Genomic DNA, 22,505 nt, shown 5'->3' with positions numbered 1-22,505 from the left:
ATCGGAGCTGTAGCCACCGGCCTACGCCAGAGCCACAGCAACACGGGATCCGAGTCGAGTCTGCAACCTACACCACAGCTCATGGCAACGCTAGATCATTAACCCATTGAGCAAGGGCAGGGACTGAACCCGCAACCTCATGGTTCCTAGTCGGATTCGTTAACCACTGCGCCACAATGGGAACTCCAGAAAAAATATTTTAATGTTTCTAAACAAAATGCAGTTTTTTTGTTTTTTGTTTTTTGTTTTTAAAAAGTTGGCTGTTTATTATTTTTTTATTTTTTATTTTTTTTGTCTTTTGTCCTTTTTTTTCTTGTTGTTGTTGTTGCTATTTCTTGGGCCGCTCCCGCGGCATATGGAGATTCCCAGGCTAGGGGTCGAATCGGAGCTGTAGCCACCGGCCTACGCCAGAGCCACAGCAACGCGGGATCCGAGTCGCGTCTGCAACCTACACCACAGCTCCCGGCAACGCCGGATCGTTAACCCACTGAGCAAGGGCAGGGACCGAACCCGCAACCTCATGGTTCCTCGTCGGATTCGTTAACCACTGCGCCACGACGGGAACTCCCAAAATGCAGTTTTGCTTGCAAACTGGAGACATTTAAAGTATTCAAATATCTTTATAGCAAAATTAGAATGCAGAATTATAAAGCAACTGTTTGTAGTAATTCTCATTTTATCTCTACCTACTGTTATACTTTCAAAGAATAATCTGATATAAGCCTGGTCTTCAACAATCTATTGTAAACTTAGGATACTTTTTCCTCAATATTTCTTGTACAATACCTAATATTTACAAAGCACAGGAACTTACATGTTGGTCTTTCAATTCCCCCTGACAGCCATAACAAAACCTGAAAAAGAAAGTTTAAGAATTCACTCATTAAAATAACAGATCAGGAAAATCTCAATAACAAGAATCCTTTAATTAATCAGTACAGTTGACCCTTGACCAGCATGGGAGTTAGGGGTGCCGATCTCCACAGTCAAAATTCTGAGTATAACTTTACCATCGGCCCTCTGACCCTCCGACTCTCCATACTGAAATTCCACATCCGAGGACGCAGACAACTGTGGATCACGTAGTACTGTAGTATATATTTACAGAAGAAACATATATGTAAGTGGAACTTCGCAGCTCAAACTCATATAGTTCAAAGGTCAAGTGTAATTATCTCTACACGTGATTTTAGGAGAAAGAGTTAAGATACCAGTAATTTAAGAAAATTCCACAGTATATCCCAAGGTCATCTGACAGCTTAAAATCCTGCTTAAACAAATTTCATTTCATTTTCGTCAAGGTTAATATGAATATGATTTCTCAACTGGGATTCCGCAAGGGAATTAAACCCTATGGAAAGTGACTATTTTTCAACTTTCCCAAAGACAGCAGACAGCTGGTACAAGTCTATCTAGATGGATAGGAAGTAGTTAATTTATCTCAAAAATGGATGTCTAAGGACTTAAAAAATTTTTTTTGGCTGCACCCACAGCATGTGGAAGTTCCCAGGGCTGGGAATGAACCCAGGTCACAGCTGCAACCCAAGCCACAGCAGTGACAACACTGGATCCTTAACCTGGTGCACCACAAGGGAAATCCGGGACTTAATTTTTAAGGAATGGTTCAAAGGGTTAAAAGTTTTCAAAACTTATTACAAAAAAGAGCAGTTCCCCCCCTCCCCGACTTCATTTCCAGACTAAACACTTTTAAAAATGTTAACTGTTTAACAGTTACTTATGCTCATAGTGCTATCTCCTGTTTTTTTTTTTTTTTTAATAGGTGTTGGCTATGAACCTCCCACTATGGAAGATGAGATATTAATTTTCTTTCAACCTTATTGAACCAATAGCATGATAAATGTCATTGTTTTCTATGTAGTTCAATCATTTTGGATAGAATTTTTTTTTTTTTTTGATCTTTTTAGGGCCACACCCACAGCACATGGAAGTTCCCAGGTTAGGGGTCAAATCAGAGCTGTAGCTGTTGGCCCTACACCAAAGCCACAGCAACAGGGGATCTGAGGGATCTGAGCTGAGTCGGCAACCTACACCACAGCTCACGACAACAATGGATCCTTAACCCACTGAGTGAGGCCAGGGATCGAACCCTCATCCTCATGGATGCTAACTGGGTTCATTACTGCTGAGCCATGATGGGAACTCCCTGGACAGAATAATATTAAATATTTAGTTTATTATGACTATAGAGACATATTCAGCTGAGCTATAACATACAACTCCTCTCTATAAAACATTTTTTCTTGGCATTAATAACTGTATTGTTATTCATGAGCTTAGTTTTCTATGTAATTACTACTTCAGCCCCAACTGTTCCCTGAAAAGTCTAAATAGTCTTATGTTCATCTAGGTCAGGAATTCCAGTTTCCATCCCCTGGTGACACCTGTCCTAGAGCATGCTGACCTTCTCCAAACTGAACTGACCATTCTCCTTATCTGTCGCACAAGTGTCATTCTGGGAAGTCATTCTAAGACTTTCATTAGCCATGTTTGAGATAAAACATTCCTATCCTTTTTCCATTTATTTTCTTTCTCGGTTCCTTTGAATGATCTCTTCACTGCTTTCCAAGAAAGTCTCTTTTTTGAGACCTTACAAGTCTGAAAACATCTTTATTCTACTGACATTTGACTGATAGTTTGGCTGCATACATAATTTAGGTTGGTAATAATGTTCAGTCAAAATTTTGAAGGAAATTGTTCCCTGTCAGCATCCAGTGTTGTTAATGAGAAATTAAACAATTTTAATTCTAGGTCAAGTGACCTAATTCTCCCTCTCCAGAAATGTTTGGGGTTAGTATTTTGCCGTATATTCTGAAATTTCACAATGATACACTTTAGTGCAGTCTGTCTTAAATATATCAGGCACTTGACAGTCCCTTTCAGTCTAGCTGAACTGAAGGAACTGAAGTTCTTTCCTTCAATAGCAGAAAATACCCTTAATTTTTTTTTTTTTTTTTTTTTTTTTTTTTTTTTGCTTTTTAGTGCTGCACTGTGTCATGCAGAAGTTCCCAGGCTAGGGGTTGAATGGGAGCTACAGCTGCCAGCCTACACCACAGCCACAGCAACGCACGATCTGAGCCACATCTGCAACCTACACCACAGCTCACCATAACAATGGATCTTTAACCCACTGAGGGAGGCCAGGGATCAAAACCCGCATCCTCATGGATATTAGTCGGATTGATTTCCGCTGCACCCCAACTGGAACTCCTTTGATGTCATCTTTATTTCTCATATCATTTTGATATCAGGCCTTCTGGATTAATCTTTCAGTTTTGCACAATGGAAAGTAGCAAATTCTACAATTCAGAACTTCTTTTTTTCTTTCTGGAGAGCAAATTAATGAATATACCACCTCTCTTACTATACACAGATGAGTTTAGGGGAATTAACAGATTTTTGGAGCTCTAGATCTGTTTAATGAATCATTGCAATCATAACCAAGGCATTCCATACCTCATTTTCTATATGAGCAGTTATCTTGTCCAAATGAATATGACTCTTTTTTAGAATAGTAACAGTATATTCACACATTACTTCACCTCTTGTAATAGATATAAATTAATCAAAACTCATATACCTTTCTCCATTATGTTCTTCTAGGGGAATTTCTTGAAAGGCATCCAAAGGAAATAAGTGGTGGTAAGACCGTGCCAAATGGGGAGCAGACACCAAGGTAAGACCTAACACATAAAGCAGAGAGATATATTTAATAGCCCGAGTCTCATAAAAATGATGGTTGAAATGTCAAATGATATAACTTAGGATAAATATTTCACGGTATTTTTTAGGATTGCTGGCATTCATTTCTTTAGTTTACTTGTGGCCATAAAAAGAGGTTCCAGGATGGAGTCGTACTTCTGTCACTAAATAGGTAAACTCTTGGCCAACCTGCTTACTTATAAATGAAATAAAATCTTACAATTCTATTGCTTTAATTACTCATTCTCCTTATATGTATTTCTTTTATGAAATAAATGTCTACTAGATCTACTACAATAATGTCTCCTAGATCTACTATATTGTTTTTAAAAAACATACTTTTTTTGAGAAAGAAAATCAGGAAACTCTTGAGAATGCCATGTTTATTTTTAGAAATGGAGTATTAGGAACACAATGAAAAAAAAGGAAAGCAGAACTTTATATTTATTTTAATAGCTATATATGTAATAAGTTATTCAAGATTAATTTTTTTTTTAAAGCAAGAAATAGATTTATTAGGATAGGATGCTTGTGAGAGATGCGAATGGGCAGGCAAGGAGGCTCTGCCAAGATCAATTCATTGAATAATGAACAATTGGTTTCTTACCACAGATTTTACATTCAACAGGAAGCTCACAGTACTTTGCCCGACACTGTGGGCAGAAATAGCCTCCTAATGTAAGTCCTGGCTCAGTGTTGCTATCCAGATGCCTGTGAGAGGAAATATTATTTTCAAAAAGTGATATATAAAGATGTGAGCAGTTAGAGCAAAAGAAAGTATGCTACTATGATTTTTTTTGTTTCATTGAAGTATAGTGGATTTACAATGTAGTGATAATTCCTGCTGTACAGCCAGTGATTCAGTTATGCATATACACACATCCATTCTTTTTCAGATTCTTTTCCCGTATAGATTATCACAGGATATTGGATAGAGTTTCCTGTGCTAGAGAGCAGATCCCAATTGGCCAAGTATTCCACAGTGCTACTTTCTTTTCTTTTCTTTTCTTTTTTTTTTTTTTTTTTTTTTTTTTTTTTTTTTGTCTTTTTAGGGCCTCACACTTGGTATATGGAAGTTCCCAGGGTAGGGGTCGAATCAAAGCTGCAGCTGCCAGCCTATGCCAGGGCCACATGCTGGATGTGAGCTGCATCTGTGACCTACACAAAGCTAAGGGATACACCATATCCTTAACCCACTGACGGAGGCCAGGGATTGAACCTGCATCCTCATGGATCCTAGTCAGGTTTGTTTCCACTGAGCCACAACAGGAACTCCTGGTAATTTCTTTTTAGAGCTGCACCCGAGGCATGTGGAAGTTCGCAGGGTAGGGATCAAATTAGAGCTGCCGCTGCCAGCCTATGCCACAGGCACAGCAACGCCAGATCCAAGCCGTGTCTGTGACCTACACCACAGCTCACAGGAACACTGGATCCTTAACCCACTGAGCAAGGCCAGGGATTGAACCCACATCCTTGTGGATACTAGTCGGGTTCTTAACCCACTGAGCCACAACAGGAACTCCCATAACTGGTAATTTCTGATTGGCTGCCAGATATTGTGAATTTTGCTCTGCTTTGGGTGCTGAGGTTTTTTTTTAATTGCCTTAAGTATATTGGTGGCTTTTTCTGGAACATACTTAAGGAACTGGTAAACAATTTGATATGTTCAAGACTTGCTTTTAAGTTTGTTAGGCTATCCACAACAGCTGCTCATCTAGCGTAATTTGATTTCATTACTATGGACTCTTACACTATTCCATGTCTGGGGTGTTAAGAGGTCTTTCCACACTGCCTGGTGGGACTAAGTACTATTCCCTGCCCCGTGTAAGCTCTAGGGATGGCTCTGCTGCTCCTCTCTGGTGCTTCTTTCTCTGGCCTCCAGTAATTTCCTAATAGGAATGCAGATCCATACTCAGCTAATGGCTTATGGGGAGATCTCTGAGGCTCTCCGTGCAGCGCTTTACTCTCCAGTACTCCGCCTTGCCAAACGGTAGCCACTTCCACACACCTCACTCCTTTTTACAGCTACAGAGAAAGTAATATTGTACAAAAGCCATTACATTTTAAGCCTGTCTTTTTAACTTATAGGAAGGAGTTAACAGGATGAAAACATTACCACGGACAGTTTCAAGGTTTTACTTACGCCATGCTGAAAGAGGGTTTTGCATCTTGATCAGACAGAGAAGCAATAGTATGCTGAGGAAATCCTGAACAGAAGAAAAATGTATTACTTTCTTTTTTCAAAGAAAATAGCAAAATTCTAGGAAAAGAAACCTAAAAATGTTCCTACTGGAAAGCCCACAAACTTGCGCAGGAGATCTCTTTCTTGACTTTTAGTTATGTTTATTGTAGCATGGTCAAGCTGACAGTAATTCCAGATTAGAAGAAAAATTAATTGTGGAAGAAACGCTTAAAATTTTGGAATGCTTCAGTTTGTTTTCCATATATATTTCTTTTTAGGGCTGCACCCATGGCAAATGGAGGTTCCCAGGCTAGGGGTTGAATCAGAGCTGTAGCCACCGGCCTACACCACAGCCACAGCAATGCCAGATCTGAGCTGCATCTGTGACCTACACCACAGCTCATGCCAATGCTGGATCTTTAACCCACTGAGTGAGGCCAGGAATCGAACCCACAACCTTATGGTTCCTAGTCGGATTTGTTTCTACTGCGCCATGATGGGAACTCCCCATATATATTCTTAAATTCTGAAAACAAGTCTAAGAAAACAGAAACCATATAAAAATTTTAATATACAAATTTTATTTTATTTATTTATTTATTTTGTCTTTTTGCTATTTCTTTGGGCCGCTTCCACGGCATATGGAGGTTCCCAGGCTAGGGGTCGAATCGGAGCTGTAGCCGCTGACCTTCGCCAGAGCCACAGAAACGCAGGATCCGAGCCGCATCTGCAACCTACACCACAGCTCACGGCAACACCGGATCGTTAACCTACTGAGCAAGGGCAGGGACCGAACCCGCAACCTCATGGTTCCTAGTCAGATTCATTAACCACTGCGCCACGACAGGAACGCCAATATAAAAATTTTAAAACTATCAAATTTAAAATGGACTAAGGATATGTATTGGTAAACCAAAAGAGATTAGCTCACATAATATCTAAAAGGTATGGTTTATGTCAAGCATAACTTTAAATACTTTGTCTTTATTAACTCAATCCTTGCAACACACAATGAGATAGATACTAATATCATTTTAGAGTAGGACACAGGAAAGAAAGGTTGACCTGTACTATAAATGGCTAAAAACAATGCAGAAAAGCATTCCTGATCCCACTGAGAATTTTAAAATGCACATTAAACAAGGAGATTCTTTTTATATTGAAAAAGTTGGACTTTTTCAATTATAGCTGTTACAAATGTTTACTATAATTTTTGAAAAACAGGAAAATTAAAAAATTTTTAAATGATGCAAAACCAATTTCTCCCTCCTGAAAAAAATCACTTTGAGCAATCTGATATCTCCCTGCAGTCCTCTGTCTTTGCACAGTTTGTATTACACAGCTTTAATCAAACAATACAACGGATTTTTAAAATTTCCTAGTACTAGAGTTTTTCTAGAAACACAATGTCTTTATACCTTTCTAGCCTTAACAATAAAAGAATAGCCAGTAGTGTTGCCTGAGTGATAGAACTACAAGTGGATTTAATTTTAGTTTTATTTCTATTTCCCAAAGTTGCTTCAATAGCATAATTTTCTCTAATTATAAAACATTTAAGTCAGAGTTCCCGTCATGGCTCAGCAGTTAACGAATCTGACTAGCATCCACGAGGACGCAGGTTCAATATCTGGCCTTGCTCAGTGGGTTAGGGATCCAGCATTGCCATGAGCTGTGGTGTAGGTCACAGATGCAGCTTGGATCTGGCGTTGCTGTGGCTGTGGTGTAGGCCGGCAGCTACAGCTCTGATTAGACCCCTAGCCTGGGAAACTCCATATGCCGTGGGTACGGCCCTAAAAAACAAACAAAAAATTTAAGTCAAATAAAAGAAACTCTTTTTTTGTTTGTTTGTTTTTGTCTTTTTGCCATTTCTTGGGCCGCTCCCACGGCATATGGAGGTTCCCTGGCTAGGGGTCAAATCGGAACTGTAGCCGCCGACCTACGACAGAGCCACAGCAACTTGGGATCCGAGCCGCGTCTGCAACTTACACCACAGCTCACGGCAACGCCGGATCCTTAATTCACTGAGCAAGGCCAAGGATGGAACCCAAAACCTCATGGTTCCTAGTCGGATTCTTTAACCACTGAGCCATGATGGGAACTCCAATAAAAGAAACCCTTAGGTGTTAAAATGATAACCTGTGAAGTTCCTGTTGTGGCTCAGCGGTCATGAACCCAACTAGCATCCATGAAGACACAGATTCAATCCCTGGCCTCGATTAGTGCGTTAAGGATCTGGTACTGCAGTGGCTGTGGTGTAAGTCAGAGACGTGGTTTGGATCTGGTGTTGCTGTGGCTGTGGTGTAGGCTGGCAGCTCCAGCTCTGATTTGACCCCTGGCCTGGGAACCTCCATATGCCATGGGTGCGGCCCTAAAAAGACGACGACAACAACAACAACAAACAAACAAAAACACTTGTGCAATGAAAACAGAAATATAGTTTGAGTCAAAATATATTTTTTTTTGGAGTGCCCATTGTGGCTCAGTGGAAACGAATCTGACTAGCACGCATGAGGATGCAGGTTCAATCCCCAGCCTCGATCAATGGGTTAAGGATCTGGCATTGCCAGTGAGCTGTGGTGTGGGTTGCAGACGGTGGCTTGAATCCCACGTTGCTGTGGCTGTGGTGTAGGCAGGTGGCTACAGCTCTGATTCAGCCCCTAGCTGGGGAACCTCCATATGCTTCAGGTGTGACCCTAAAATTACATACGTGTGTGTGTGTGTGTGTGTGTGTGTGTGTAAAAAGGGAGTTCCCGTCGTGGCGCAGTGGTTGATGAATCTGACTAGGAACTATGAGGTTGCGGGTTTGGTCCCTGCCCTTGCTCAGTGGGTTGACGATCCAGCGTTGCTGTGGCTCTGGTGTAGGCCGGTGGCTGCAGCTCCGGTTCAACCCCTAGCCTGGGAACTTTCATATGCCGCGGGAGCAGCCCAAAGAAATAGCAAAAAGACAAAAAAAAAAAAAAAAGTATTTTTAAAAATAACACAAAATACACACTTACCCATACGAATAAGTGAGCATTCAGAACTTGAGCTAGCAGGAGGAGGACTAACATGATGTGTCAGCAATTCTTTGTAATGGCTTTCATCTAAAATAACATGGTATGTGCCTAACAAGACACAAAATAAAAGAAACATTAGCTTTCCAGATGTAAGGAATGAATTATAATTTCTGTAAAATTCTTAAAAGTTTTACTATCTGAAAATGTTCACTTTCAAAATAAATATTTAAGCTAATTTTCATTTTTCACAAACTTTAAACAACATCTCTAAATTGACTTCTTGAGGAATAACTGTAATTACAATTTAATTAAAGCTAATTTATAAGATCTTCACTAAGAATTATATATAGTGAAATTTCTAGCTTTTCAAAAGTTACAATGCTTTAAACACTGACATAACTATTGAAAATTCCTTGCATTTTGAGATATCTTATAGAACCCATGATATATTGAATATGACTACCCATATTTTGGACTCAGGACATGAACTGATTTAAGTTTAGCAGCTTAAAAACAGATGAAAACATCCTAATTAATAGTTACTTTTTATATAGTCATGATAAGTAACTATTGAAGATTCTAGATATATACCTCCAGTTTCACGAGCGAGCACAGTGCAAACCCGAACCTCTGCAGACAATCCAATAACAGACACTCTAATTTTAGCCGCCTTTAGGGTCTTCGTAAAATCCAAGGAAATGGAAAGTTTTGAGGGAAAAAAAAATCGAATTAATGTGTTTGAAAACATAGACTGCTCTGAAAACTAGCAATAAATTCACTCCAGAATTTGTTTTAGAATTGTAACTTTGATTATAAAGAAATTATTGGCTCTACCTTGATTAGATCATAGATATTAGATGGGTCACAAGTTGTGAGGCTGCTAAAGATGATGAGGACTTCTCTACTAGTATGTCCAGGCATGTGTCTAAAGAAAGATAAAACACATTCCAATGAGGCCTAACAGATTACACTAATAAAAACTTACCCAGAACGAACAGGACACACGGTTTACACATTTAGACTATAGAATACCTCATTTGTTTCAACACTGCAAAGGAATGAATTGTGAGCATACTCTAGACACCTGAATGTAAATTTTTCTAAAATTAGCTACACACTTAAAGACAAATCATGGACCCACTTATTCATTCAATAAATATTTATTGACTACTCTTTTCAGTTCCAGGGATAGAGTGGCAGACAAAGCCAGCAAGTTCCTGACACCATGAGGCTTAACATTCTAATAGATCTGTTTCATACAAAGTCTACAGTGTACACTGGAAGATACACCAGTACCACATAAATCAACTTTAAGGTGCGTATGTATGGCTTGGCCATGCTTGCAAAAGGAAGTTCCAGGGCCAGGGATTGAACCTGTTTCACAGCAGGGACCTGAGCTGTTGCAGTGACAACACCAGATCCTTAACCTGCTATGCCACAAGGGAACTCCACATACTTCTTTTTTAAAGACTACAAATTAACCTCATGGTGATTGAGCCGTAATACTCACATACGTTAATGTTTGTGTTTCATTTAATTAAAATGATGGCTTATGGGTTTTGGGGTTTTGCTGCTTTTTAGGTCTACACCTGTGGCATATGGAAGTTCCCCAGGCTAGGGATTGAATCAAAGCGGCAGCAGATGACCTACACCACAGGCGCAGCAATGGGGGATCTGAGCTGAGTCTGAGACCCACACCACAGCTCACAACAGCACCTGATCCCCAACCCACCAAATGAAGCCAGGGATCGAACCTGAATCCTCATGGACACCAGTCAAATTTGTTACCACTGAGCCACAACAGGAACTCTGTTGGGATTTTAAGATGTGACAAGCTGTTTTCCTCTATACCAAAGAGAGATTTCTATGCTTTTTGGAACTACTTTTTCAGTTATTTATAGCTTTCCTGCTTATATCTTCATTGCTAGGCTCAGCTTTCATTCATAGATGCTGCTATTGTACCTACCTTTACTATGTGTGTTACCTCCTTCTCATCTACTCTAAAACTAAAAACATATCTATTATATTAAGGTATAAAAATCTGAGTCGGAGAGCTCCCATTGTGGCTCAGTGGTAATGAATCCGACTGGGATCCAGCGAGGATTAGGATTCCATCCCTGGCCTCACTCCATGGGTTGAGGATCTGGCGTTGCAGTGAGCTGCAATGAAGGTCGCAGATGCAGCTCAGATCCAGCATTGCTGTGGCTGTGGTGGGCCAGCAGCTACAGTTCCAATGTGACCCCTAGCCTGGGAACTTTCATATGCTGCAGATGCAGCCCTAAAAAACAACAAACAAACAAAAAATATGATTGAGGACAGATTATCCAGGGATAAAATACATAAACTTTAAACTGAATACTTTCTTTGGGGTCTCACCTATATTCCACATAGTTAAACTTGCTAGAAAAGTAAGATATTAATTCACAAAATAAGTTAATAAAAATGAATAAATACACAAACTCAGTTATTATACCAAATTCCACAATAAAATACTTATTCTTTTAACATTTTTTTTTGTATTAGAGTTCCCGTCGTGGCTCAGTGGTTAACAAATCCGACTAGGAACCATGAGGTTTCAGGTTCAATCCCTGACCTTGCTCAGTGGGTTAAGGATCCAGCGTTGCCGTGAGCTGTGGTGTAGGTTGCAGATGAGGCTCGGATCCCGTGTTGCTGTGGCTCTGGCGTAGGCTGGCAGCTACAGCTCCGATTAGACCCCTAGCCTGGGAAACTCCATATGCCGCAGGAGCGGCCCTAGAAAAGGAAAAAAGATCAAAAAAAAAAAAATTTTCTTTTGTACCACCAATATTGCTACAGCTTTGTTTTTTATTTTGCTTTTTAGGCTCGCACCCACAGCATATGGACGTTCCCAGGCCAGGGGTCAAATCAGAGCTACAGCTGTCAGTCTACACCATATACCATAGCCACAGCAAGGTGGGATCCAAGCCTTGTCTGTGACCTACACCACAGCTCACGGCAACACCGGATCCCTAACCCATTGAATGGGGCTCAGCGATAATGGACCCGACTAGTATCCATAAGGACAGGGGTTCAATCTCTGGCCTCACTCAATAGGTCAAGAATCCGGTGTTGCCATGAGCTGTGGTGTAGGTTGCAGACTTGGCTTGGATCTGGCATTGCTATGACTCTGGGGTAGGTGGGTAGCTGTAGCTCTGATTCTATCCTTAGCCTGGGAACTTCCATATGCTGCATATGCAATCCTAAAAAAAAAAAGTGTAACATACTAACTTTAGAGTCTGCATAGCCATGCTTAAGGAGTTATAAAGAGATGGTTCTCCATTGCAAGTCATATCTACAGCCTTCTTCAAAGACGTTATGTGTTTTCTTGGGTTTCCTAAAACAGAAATAGAATAATCTACTTTTAATAAAAATCTATATATACATTATGGAAATTTATCTTTCTCCCAAATTTACATACCTATGATGTTAAACAAGAGAATCTCTAAAATTAACATTTTTAGCAAATTGAACTTTTATATCAGAATTTTTTTTTTTTTTTGGCTGAGCCCACAACACATACAAGTTCCCAGGTCAGGGATCAAACCAAAGCCACAGCAGCAACCCAAGCCACTGTGGTAAGAATACTAACATACGTTCACATTTCAACATCATCATAATGTATCTGATAATCACTGGCAGCCAGGCAGCGTTTGTAACATAGCTGTCACTGCTCCTGTATGAACCTGTGAATGCTGCTGATGTGCTGCTACTTCAACTGCATCATGTGCATTGTTTGTGCTACTCATATTTAATTGGGATAAAAAGAGCTTTTAGAAAAGTTTATACAAAAGGTTATCTTTTTACGTAGAAAGGCATGGAATGCAACAGTGAAATGTTAATTTTTTTATTGGTGAAGAAAGAACTCATTGATAAAAGAATTTCATCTTTTTCTTCAGGGAGAAGAAAAAAAAAGTGCTTTATAAGACCTAAGAAAGAAGGATTTTCACAAAGAGACAAAACTGTGTTATGTCCTGTTACTGAAATAACATCTGAAAAGATTGTCTGTCTCATGCTAAGCAATACAAATGAAGGGAAGAGAAACTGCCAAATTCTTTACAATAGTTGAGAGGCATGTCAAACAATTCACGTATCATTTGACTTTGAGTCAAAGGTTAACTATTAGAGTGTTTTCTTTTATTTATGTATTTATTTATTTATTCTGGCCACACCTGTGGCATGCATAAGTTCCTGGGCCAGGGCCTGAACCCAAGCCTGAGCCACAGGAGTGATGATGTTGAGTCCTGGGAACTCAGAGTATTTCCTTCTTGATGGCTCATAAAGATATCTTACAAATGACAGAATCTGGGATGCAACAAAATATGATATTCTTCAGATATTTCCTCCTATTTCAACACTGTCTTCATATTAATTAACAATAATGAAAACTCATTAAATTGAGTTTATCATACAGTGTAATTTACCAAACTAACTTCTTACTGTTGAATGTTTTAGTTACTTCCAACTTGTCACTATTATACATACTGTTGCAAATAGTGTATTTGTAGAGTGAGGCTTTTTATTCTTTCCTAAGTATAATTCCAAGGAATGTTTTTATGGCTTTTTTCCAGAAAATGTTAAAGAAATTAACCAGACTATCAGCACTGTAAGTAACAGTTTCTCCATGATTTAGCAACGCATATATTGAAACTTCACTTTGATAATTTAAAATACATTTAAAAAATGCTGTTGAGTGGGCCTTTTTTTTTGAACACTAGTTTGGCTAACCTTTGTTTTTTCTTTTTTTAAAAGATTTTTATTTTTTCTATTATAGTAGATTTACGATGTTCTGTCAATTTCTGTCAAACTTTTTTAATAGTTATTTAGTTCCTCTTTTTATTCTGGTATGAATTATCTGTCTTCTTTGCCTATTTATCTGCTTGGAGCTTCTTGGTGTTCTTATTTATTTGTTTTAAAATATTAATCACTTGCCATATTTAATATACAGTGGACCCTTGAATAACAAGGGTTTGAACTATGGGGGTTTACTGACATGCAGTTTTTTCACTAAGTACATACTACAGCACTACATTACCTGCAGGTGGTTGAATTCACGGATATGGAACCAACTGTAAATTTACACACAGACTTTCAACTGTGCAGAGGGTCAGCACCCCCACCCCTCAAGTTTTTCAAGGGTCAGCGGAATATTGCAAGTATTTATTCTTGGAATCACAGAATTTTAGAAGTGAAAAGCGCTTAAATCCAAACCCTTCATTTCATAACTGAGAAACAAATCTAAGATGTTAAATGATTTGCACAAAGACATGTGCCTACCTGATGGCAGGACTAGCACTCACACCCAGATCTCCCAACTCTCTATCCACTTTTCTTTCTATCATACCACACAAAAAACTTTTAAAATCTCCTATTGTGTTATGAGTATTAAAAAAAAAACATACTTGGGTTTATAGCAGTGATTCTGATCAGAAGGAGAGAGGGTACTTTAAGAGGCCTATAAGAATCTACAGAGGATTTTTCATTGCTGTACATATGACTTCCCTAGCACCCATAAAATGCTGCTATTAATGTGGGGGTGTGCGGGAGGTCCTACATCCTTTCCTAGGGGGAATCATCCTTCCCTCACTGCATAATCATCCAGTTTAGACCATGTGGTTCGGGTGGAACTTACCCTGCTTCTATCCCACTCCAGGCACAGACATGTAATCCAGGCCTACCAAGAAAATACTTCATTCCCTTGGCCGCCATGGATGGACAGATCACAGTCAGGGTCAATAAACATCCTTTTTGGCACTTGTGCTGAGGCTACAGATTAGGAAGGTCAGGTAGACTTGGGGCTATTAATAAACATCTTTTCATCTCTCCGAAGACTATCAGAGAATAAAGACAGACACAGCCAAGACCCCTGAGAAATCAGCCCAGCTTTCAACATGAGCCAGTAATTCCCCCTTTGCCCTTAAACTCTTTGTGATTTGATTACTCCCATCTGAGTTTCTTGGATCATTCCTTACCGCAATAATGAAAAACTATTAATGATGTAAGTATGTAGTTTATATGCACACTGCTAAGGGTGAAAGGTTGTGAATCACATTTAAGGGATAGTGTATTTTACAGAAAAGAAAATAGAATTAGTCATGTAAGTTTATAATAGCATAAATCAAAGCAAATAAAATCTTCCATTATTTTAAGAGAATAAAATTCAGTTAGGGAAGTCATGCAAGCAGAAAATCGAATCATTCAAAACCAACTACAATTCAATTTTTATACTCTTTGTTCTTTAAATGTTCAAATCATTCAAAACCAACTACAATTCAATTTTTATACTCTTTGTTTAGCTTTTAAAAATTAATTTTAAGAAAGTGAATCTTCTGAGTGGTTACAATGAAATACTTTCAGGATAAGAATAAACACATTTATGTTCACGGTAATACTCTTCACCACTGTGCAGATCCTCTTAGAGACTGAGAGTTTAACAGAGGATTTTCGAAATGTTTTACCTAGAGAACACGCAGGAAGGCTTCATTTTACTTATTAGGCGACCTTAAAACAGAGTTACAAGGTTGGGTAAATAAAGCAAAGTTCTTAAGGGCTGTAAAAGTAATTTTATGCATACCTGAGAGTTCAGTCAGTTTTTCAGCTCTTTTACTTTTTGTTACAATTATTCCAATCTCAAAATAAAAACAAAAATGATTATTAATTTAACAAATTATTTCTTCTTGACAAGAATGTATGTAAATAAAATACTAATTACAAAAGGAATACGTAACATGTGAGAAACTTCTGATGTAAGTTTAGCTATGGGTTCACTATACATTGTTCTAACTTTCAATTATCTTGCTTACCATTGATAAGTGTCCCAGAAACTTGTACACAATCTGAATCACTTAATAGTTTATTTGCTTTTTTTTTTTTTTTTTTTTTGGCTGTACCCACAGCATGTGGAAGTTCCTAGGCCAGGGATCGAATCTACACCACAACGGCAACCTGAGCTACTACCATGATAACACTGGATCCTTAACCCCCTGCGCCACAGGGAAACTCCCTGAATCACTTAATAGTTGATAGAATATACGTCCAGTGTTTTAAAAATTATATTTGGCGATAATATCAGTATTCTAATTCTAAATTACGGCACTTATCCACATACCTGACTAATAGGGTTTTGATCAAAATATTCCTCTACGAAGTATTCCAACAACTGTTTAAAGAACACAAAAAAGAAATACTAGATAAGGGCAAAGTAACAACCATAGAGAACATGCTGTGCAAAATTTATTTATCAAGCATTTCTTCTCATGATTTTTTTTGTTTGTTTTTTAGGGCTGAACCCACAGCACTTGGAAGTTCCCAAGCTAGGGGTCCAATCAGAGCTACAGCTGCTGGCCTACACCACAGCCACAGCAATGCAGGATCCACACCAAGTCTGTGACCTACACCACAGCTCACGGCAACACCGGATCCTTAACCCACTGAGCAATGTCAGGGATCGAACCTGAAACCTCATGGTTACTAGCTGGATTTGCCTCTGCTGCACCACAATAAGAAGTCCTCTTCTCAAGATTGTTAAGTTTCCAGATTTTCAAAAAATGTCCGGTAGTAAAAATATTACATAAACAAAAATTAACATATTAAATAAACCTGAGTTTGAAGTGGTAAGTGATGAGACAGCTAAGTTAGGCCTTAAAAGATGGAACCGCTTAGACAAAAACAATCTAAACAAGGAAAAGATCCAAAAAGGACAAGGAGAAATGAGCAGAGTTGAGGCTGGGTTTCAATAAATTAGGAATAATCTGAATGTGTTTATAAGCTGAGAAGACTGATTCAAGTAACTCAAAGGAAAACGAAGATTCAATAAAGAAAAGGGATAACTGACAAAGCAAGATTCTAACATGGCGTGGAACGGTAGAAATTAAAGGCATCAGTAATTAGCTATTTTAGTACACCATTTCCATAAATGATCTGGTAGCATTTCTACTTAGCTAAAGTATGTATTTAACTCCAAAAAAAAAAAAAAAAAAAAAAAGATTGCACTCTTTAAAAGTATTTCTTTCAAATTCAGCATCCTTCCTCACGGTATAAATTAAATGATTTTAGTATACCTTTAAAGTACATGTCAGTCTATTTGGCTTTAAATCTTGGTCTTCCATTGTTCTTGATCCATCTACTACCACGTAAAGATGGCGCATCTACAAAAAAAAAAAAAAAAAAAAAAAAAAACCCACACATGACAACAATTTCCAAAAACATTTTTGACCAAAAAGTAAAAATGGTGTTTAGTATTCATATATTCTACACATATATTTTTAATATATTCTTTTAAATAGTTTGTCATTTTACCCTTGTTTATTCTATTAAGCTATAGTTCTGTATTAGCAGAAGAAAAAAAGAATAACATACCATTCCAAGTCGAACTTGTCCATGGTGCTCAATTACCCTGTTAAAATTACACAAACCATTTTAATAGAATAGCATATACTACCTGAAAAATCACTACAACTTTTCAACTAACCAGTATTTTTTTAGTGAAGGAAATTATTAATTTACAGGATGCATACAACTATGGGCATTTTGGATCATCCCTAAAAATCATTTTCCCTTCTGAAGCAATAGGTTGCTGGTTCCTTTGCACTACTTAGAAGGCTATAGGACAGCTTCCTGGAAACACAATTGAAATGACGTACTGAGTTGTGGGCACAGGTGGCCAGAAAGCTTAAAGGAATATATTTTACCTTTTTAACCCATAAAAAATTTTACATACCTTTTTCTCTTTGCTTTGAAGAGAATATCTTCTATTGTAGCTTTAAGAGATCCTGATTCATCTTCTTTAAGAATCTCCCTATAAGCAATAATTACTTGTTTGAAAAGATAAACTAAAAATGTATTAACCCAACAGAAATGAACACACATGTCCACACAAAGATCTGCACCTGAATGTTCACAAGTGCATTATTCAGAACAGCCAAAAATTATAAATAATCGAAACATCTATCAACTGGTGAATGGACAAATAAAATATGGGATAATCATACAAAAGAATACTGTGTTTAGCAATATAAAGGAATGAATTACTGATACATGCTACAACATGGATGAACTTGAAATTAGTATGGTAAGTTAAAAAAGTCAGACACAACTGAACACATCTTATGATTACATTTACATGAAATGTCCAGAAAGGGCCAATCTATAGAGAGAGAAACTATATAGATTAGCAGTTGCCTAGGGCTGGAGGTGGGAAGGGAATTAATTGTAAATAGGCATGAGGAATGGTGAAAATGTTCTAAAACTGATTCATGCTTATGATTGAACAACTTAGTAAATTCTCTAAAAACCACTGAATTATATATAGGAAAGAGGGGAATTTTAACATGTGTAAAATATACTCTAATAAAATTGTTAAAAAAACAAACAAACTGGACTTTCTTGGTGGCTCAGTGGATTAGGGATCCAGTATTGTCACTGCTGTATTTGCTCAGTGCTGTGGTCCGGGGTCCATCCCTTTGATCCCTGGCCCGGGAACTTCCACATGCTTCAGACTTGGCCTCCCCCCTCCAAAGAAGAAAGGTCTAAGGGAGTTCCCGTTGTGGTGCCGTGGAAACAAATCTGACTAGTATCCATGAGGACGTGGGTTCAATCCTTGGCCTCGCTCAGTGGGTTAAGGATCTGGTGTTTCCATGAGCTGTGGTGTAGGTTGCAGACTCGGCTCAGATCCAATCTTGCTGTGGCCTAGGCCAGCAGCTGCAGCTCCAATTCAACCCCTAGCGTGGGAACCTCCATATGCCAAGGATATGTCCCTTAAAAAAAAAAAGAGAGAGAGAGAGAGAGAGAAATTCTAAGAGAGAAGGGATTAATAATGGTAATAATGCCCTACTTACCATGTTCTTTCATAGCCTCCTTCCCATCGCTTAGTTCTTTCAGGCTCTTCATCCATTTTTTTCTTACTGTATTATTCAATATTCTGTAAAAATCATTAGATTGTGAATTTATTAAAGATGTGTTCACCAAATGTATATAATTAAATTTGAAAAGAGAAGGAAGCAAACATATAAAGTAAAAAAAAAAAAAAAAAAAAAAAAAGCTCAGAATGTAAAGTCATCTTATTCTTTTTGTTTGTTTGTTTGAGGGCAGCACCTGAGACATATGGAGGTTTCCAGGCTAGGGATTGAACTGGAGCTGTAGCTGCCAGCCCATGCTACAGCCACAGCAATGGAGGATCTGAGTTGCATCTGTGACCTACAGCACAGCTCAGGACAACCCCACTGAGCAAGGCCAGGGATTGAACCCATGTCCTTACAGATACTAGTTAGGTTTTACTGCTGAGCCATGACAGGAACCCCCCAAAGTCATCTTATTTTTTGCAATTTATTCAATAATTGCAGTTGAGTGAAAAGAGGTAAAATCCTCCTGGGATTCTTTTTCCCATCCCCAAGAAAGAATATGAATATTTATGCACAGATTTGGCATCAATAGAAACAAGTATTTCTTTATGATTAAAAAACCCCAAAAACGTATTGCAGTTCCCACCATGGTGCAGTGGGTTAGGAATGAGATAGTGGTGGCTTAGGTTGCTTTAGAGGTACATTGAGTTAAAGGCTCTGGCTTTGCCCTTGTGCAGCTGGGACTCCAATTCAATCCCTGGCCTGGAAACTTCCATACGCCTTGAGTGTGGCCAAAAAATGAAAAAAAAAAAAAGGTATTGAAGATGTGTCATAGGACAGGACCATAGAATTATGGGATGTGGATACAGGTGTAGATGTAACAAGATTAGCCACAATGGCTGATTATTATAGCTGAAAGATGGATACAGTTTCACCTTTGTACTACCCTTCCACCTTGTGTTTATATGAATTTTCTCATAATCAAGTTTTTAAATGAAACTTAGTATTATTCATAAATGATAAAAGCTTATGGGTTATAATTCAAAAGAAGAACACAATATTAAGCCTCCACTAGAGTTCCCTGGTGGTTTACTGGTTAGGATTCAGAGCTTTCACTGCTGCAGCCTAGGTTCAGACCCTGGTCTGGGAACTAATGTTGCCTGCAACCTACATCAAGCTGCCGCATGCTGCAGCCCAAACAAATAAACAAACAAAAAACAAAAAGCCCAATAATAAACTTACACTATAAACCAAACTATTAAAAGGAAATATCTAGTAATTTAATAAATAGGACAAATGGTTTTGATTGGATGATAGATAAGATTAAGGATGACTAGCTTTTTCTTTATTCTTTTCCGTATTTTCATATTTTCAATATGAACATGTATTTCTTTAATAATGAGGGATAGGCGTTCCCCTCGCAGCTCAGCAGTTAACAAATCTGACAGGTTTGATCCCTGGCCTCACTCAGTGGGTTAATGATCTGGCACTGCTGTGAGCTGTGGTGTAGGTGGCGGACGCCGCTCAGATCCTGCGTTGCTATGGCTGTAGTGTAGGCCAGCAGCTATAGCTCCGATTTGACCCCTAACCTGAGAACCTCCATATGCCGCAGGTGCGGCCCTAAAAAGCAAAAAAAAAAGGATAAAATTGGTGTTGGGAGGAACCTATTAAGCATAACCAAGTAATAAACATCCTGTCACATCCACACCTCCTCCCTCACCAAACCACACTGTCACTCCCAACTTTCTTTTTCCATAAATGAAGGATCAAAGGAATCCTAAGTGCCAAAACATTAAAGACAAAACAAATCCCATCACTGTCAAGGAAAAGGTTAATTTTGGTGATGAGGACCAAACCAAGACTTCAACTTCCATTTATTTCATTGTTTCTATAGAAAAATATACTGAAGGAGTTCCCTTGTGACATAGCAGGTTAAGGATCCAGCATTGTCACCACAGTGGCTTAGGTTGCTGCTGTGGTGCAGGTTTGATCCCTGGCCTGTGAACTTCCACGTGCTGCAGGCATGGCCGAAATTTTTTTTTAATTAAAAAAATGAAAAATGTACTTAAAAATCTAAATAAATCACTTATAAATGGACTTCTGGAATTAAAATCTATTGACAAGTTGGAGACTGCTGTAATGGCATCGCTACCTTCTCTGGCACCTGCTATCATCAGATATTATTTGTTAACATTCTGTGTGTCTCTGAATTTAAAAGTCATTCACTGGTATTGAAAGAGACTTATTTGTTTCAGGAAATCAACTGATCCACTGTAGTATTCTGAAATAACAACATGTGACTTAATGCTGACATCTGCGCTGTTTCAATCACTATGGTGGTGCCTTGTAGGTTTAATGATGGGTGTCATAACATAGCATACAATGACTAAGTTGAACTTTTTGGTCTTCCATGGAGGTGTTTGTGTATTTCTTGTAAATGTCAAAAAAATCCAAAGCTTGCATTCTTAAAGACTTGGCTACTGATATCCATCACATCAATATTTAAATTCTATTTTTAGTTTATTACCTTTAATTCTCTGAAAGTTCAGAAATAAAGTGAGAACTAATGAGCAAAAAACTGCAAGCGGCAGCACGTCTAGCTCACTGCATAAAAGGACTTCTTAATTAGAGTTGCCTGCAATGGGAAATTACAGGGCAAGGACAGAGGTATTAAGATCCCTATAACTTCAGATGTTCAAAGGGAAACTGGACATTTACAACGCACGCTATTAATAGAGAAGGGATTTATACAGCCTGGAGAAAGATGTACTTGGTGACCTCTTAAGTCAGTATCTCCAACTGCCGATGCCTGCTCAATATTCCATCTTCTTACAAATACTGCTGACCCGTTTCCTGGAAATCCAACCCCACAAAAGCCACTTCCCCCAGGAGAAGCCTGGCGGTGGGTTTCCTTCACAGGTACTCAGAATGCTAAATGCAAACAAAAGAGATCTGCACCAAATGTTGTAATTTGTGACGCTTTCCCTAACACCTGACCCTGCCAAGCGCTGGGCGACTGGCAAGAGTGATAATTGTCCTACTTTTCAGGTGCGTAATTCGAGGCTCAAAGATTGGCAACTCTCTAGAAGACACATAGCCGGAGGTTAGTCACGAATCAGAACCCAGGACCACAATTCCCTAAACTTGAGCTCTGCCTTGGAGAAGGAGGCCAGACTGCTCCCTATAAACGGAAGTTGCCCTCCTCCTCTCCACACGCTCCCACCCACTCTCAGGTGTAGCCCGCGAGGCCAATCGCGGCCATTCAGCCTCCGTCCGCGGGCGGGAAGGCCCCTCCCGTCGGGGTGCATCCCAAGCAGTGCATTACTGCTTTGGCTCAGCGAAAACCTCCACCGCGGACTCACCGCTCCTGCCAGACACCGCTCTGCCGGAAGCCCCTCTCAGTCCTGGGAGCGCCGGAGAAGTCCTTCCGCCGTGCGCGGCAGCTACGCAGAAACGTTCCGGCTGCTGCGAGGAATGGTTGCCGAAGCAGGGCGCTCCGAGGCCTTGGCAACCTTGAGGATGATTTAGGGTTCGGGGAGGGAACGCCTGCTCGCTTCCAGCTGTTAACAAAGAGGCGAGAAGATAGAGGGCATGCACTCTTGGAAAGTCAGAGGCCCGGTATCGGTCCACCTGGGACCCGAGGATTTAACGTTATTATTTCTAAAAAGTTGGCATGAAGGACTATGACCACAGCAGCAGCCTCTGCTGAGCCAGCCAGGTTTTCCGGGACTGGCAAAATTTTTCCGGACTCCT

At 39.2% G+C, this 22,505-nt stretch overlaps 1 protein-coding gene across 3 annotated transcripts in view; it reads right to left on the bottom strand.

Moving 5' to 3' along the window:
- Nucleotides 1-22,283, bottom strand: part of GTF2H2 (general transcription factor IIH subunit 2) — a 42,912-nt gene extending 20,629 nt beyond the window's left edge. The window contains exons 1-15 of one of the 3 annotated variants that reach the window (XM_013984847.2): nt 22,115-22,283; nt 18,750-18,832; nt 17,633-17,710; nt 17,272-17,308; nt 16,974-17,060; nt 16,022-16,072; nt 15,488-15,542; nt 12,145-12,250; nt 9,733-9,823; nt 9,490-9,577; nt 8,899-9,006; nt 5,864-5,927; nt 4,328-4,431; nt 3,599-3,701; nt 815-854 (exon numbers count right to left, since the gene is read on the bottom strand). In XM_013984847.2, the coding sequence (XP_013840301.1) occupies nt 815-854; nt 3,599-3,701; nt 4,328-4,431; nt 5,864-5,927; nt 8,899-9,006; nt 9,490-9,577; nt 9,733-9,823; nt 12,145-12,250; nt 15,488-15,542; nt 16,022-16,072; nt 16,974-17,060; nt 17,272-17,308; nt 17,633-17,710; nt 18,750-18,805 (1,068 nt within the window). In that variant the 5' untranslated portion in view covers nt 18,806-18,832; nt 22,115-22,283. 3 annotated transcript variants of the gene reach the window in all.

The sequence above is a fragment of the Sus scrofa genome, chromosome 16, assembly GCF_000003025.6.
Source record: "Sus scrofa isolate TJ Tabasco breed Duroc chromosome 16, Sscrofa11.1, whole genome shotgun sequence".
Taxonomy (NCBI): domain Eukaryota; kingdom Metazoa; phylum Chordata; class Mammalia; order Artiodactyla; family Suidae; genus Sus; species Sus scrofa.
The sequence above is the reverse complement of the archived record's forward strand: the minus strand, read 5'-3'. Positions and strand labels throughout refer to the sequence as shown.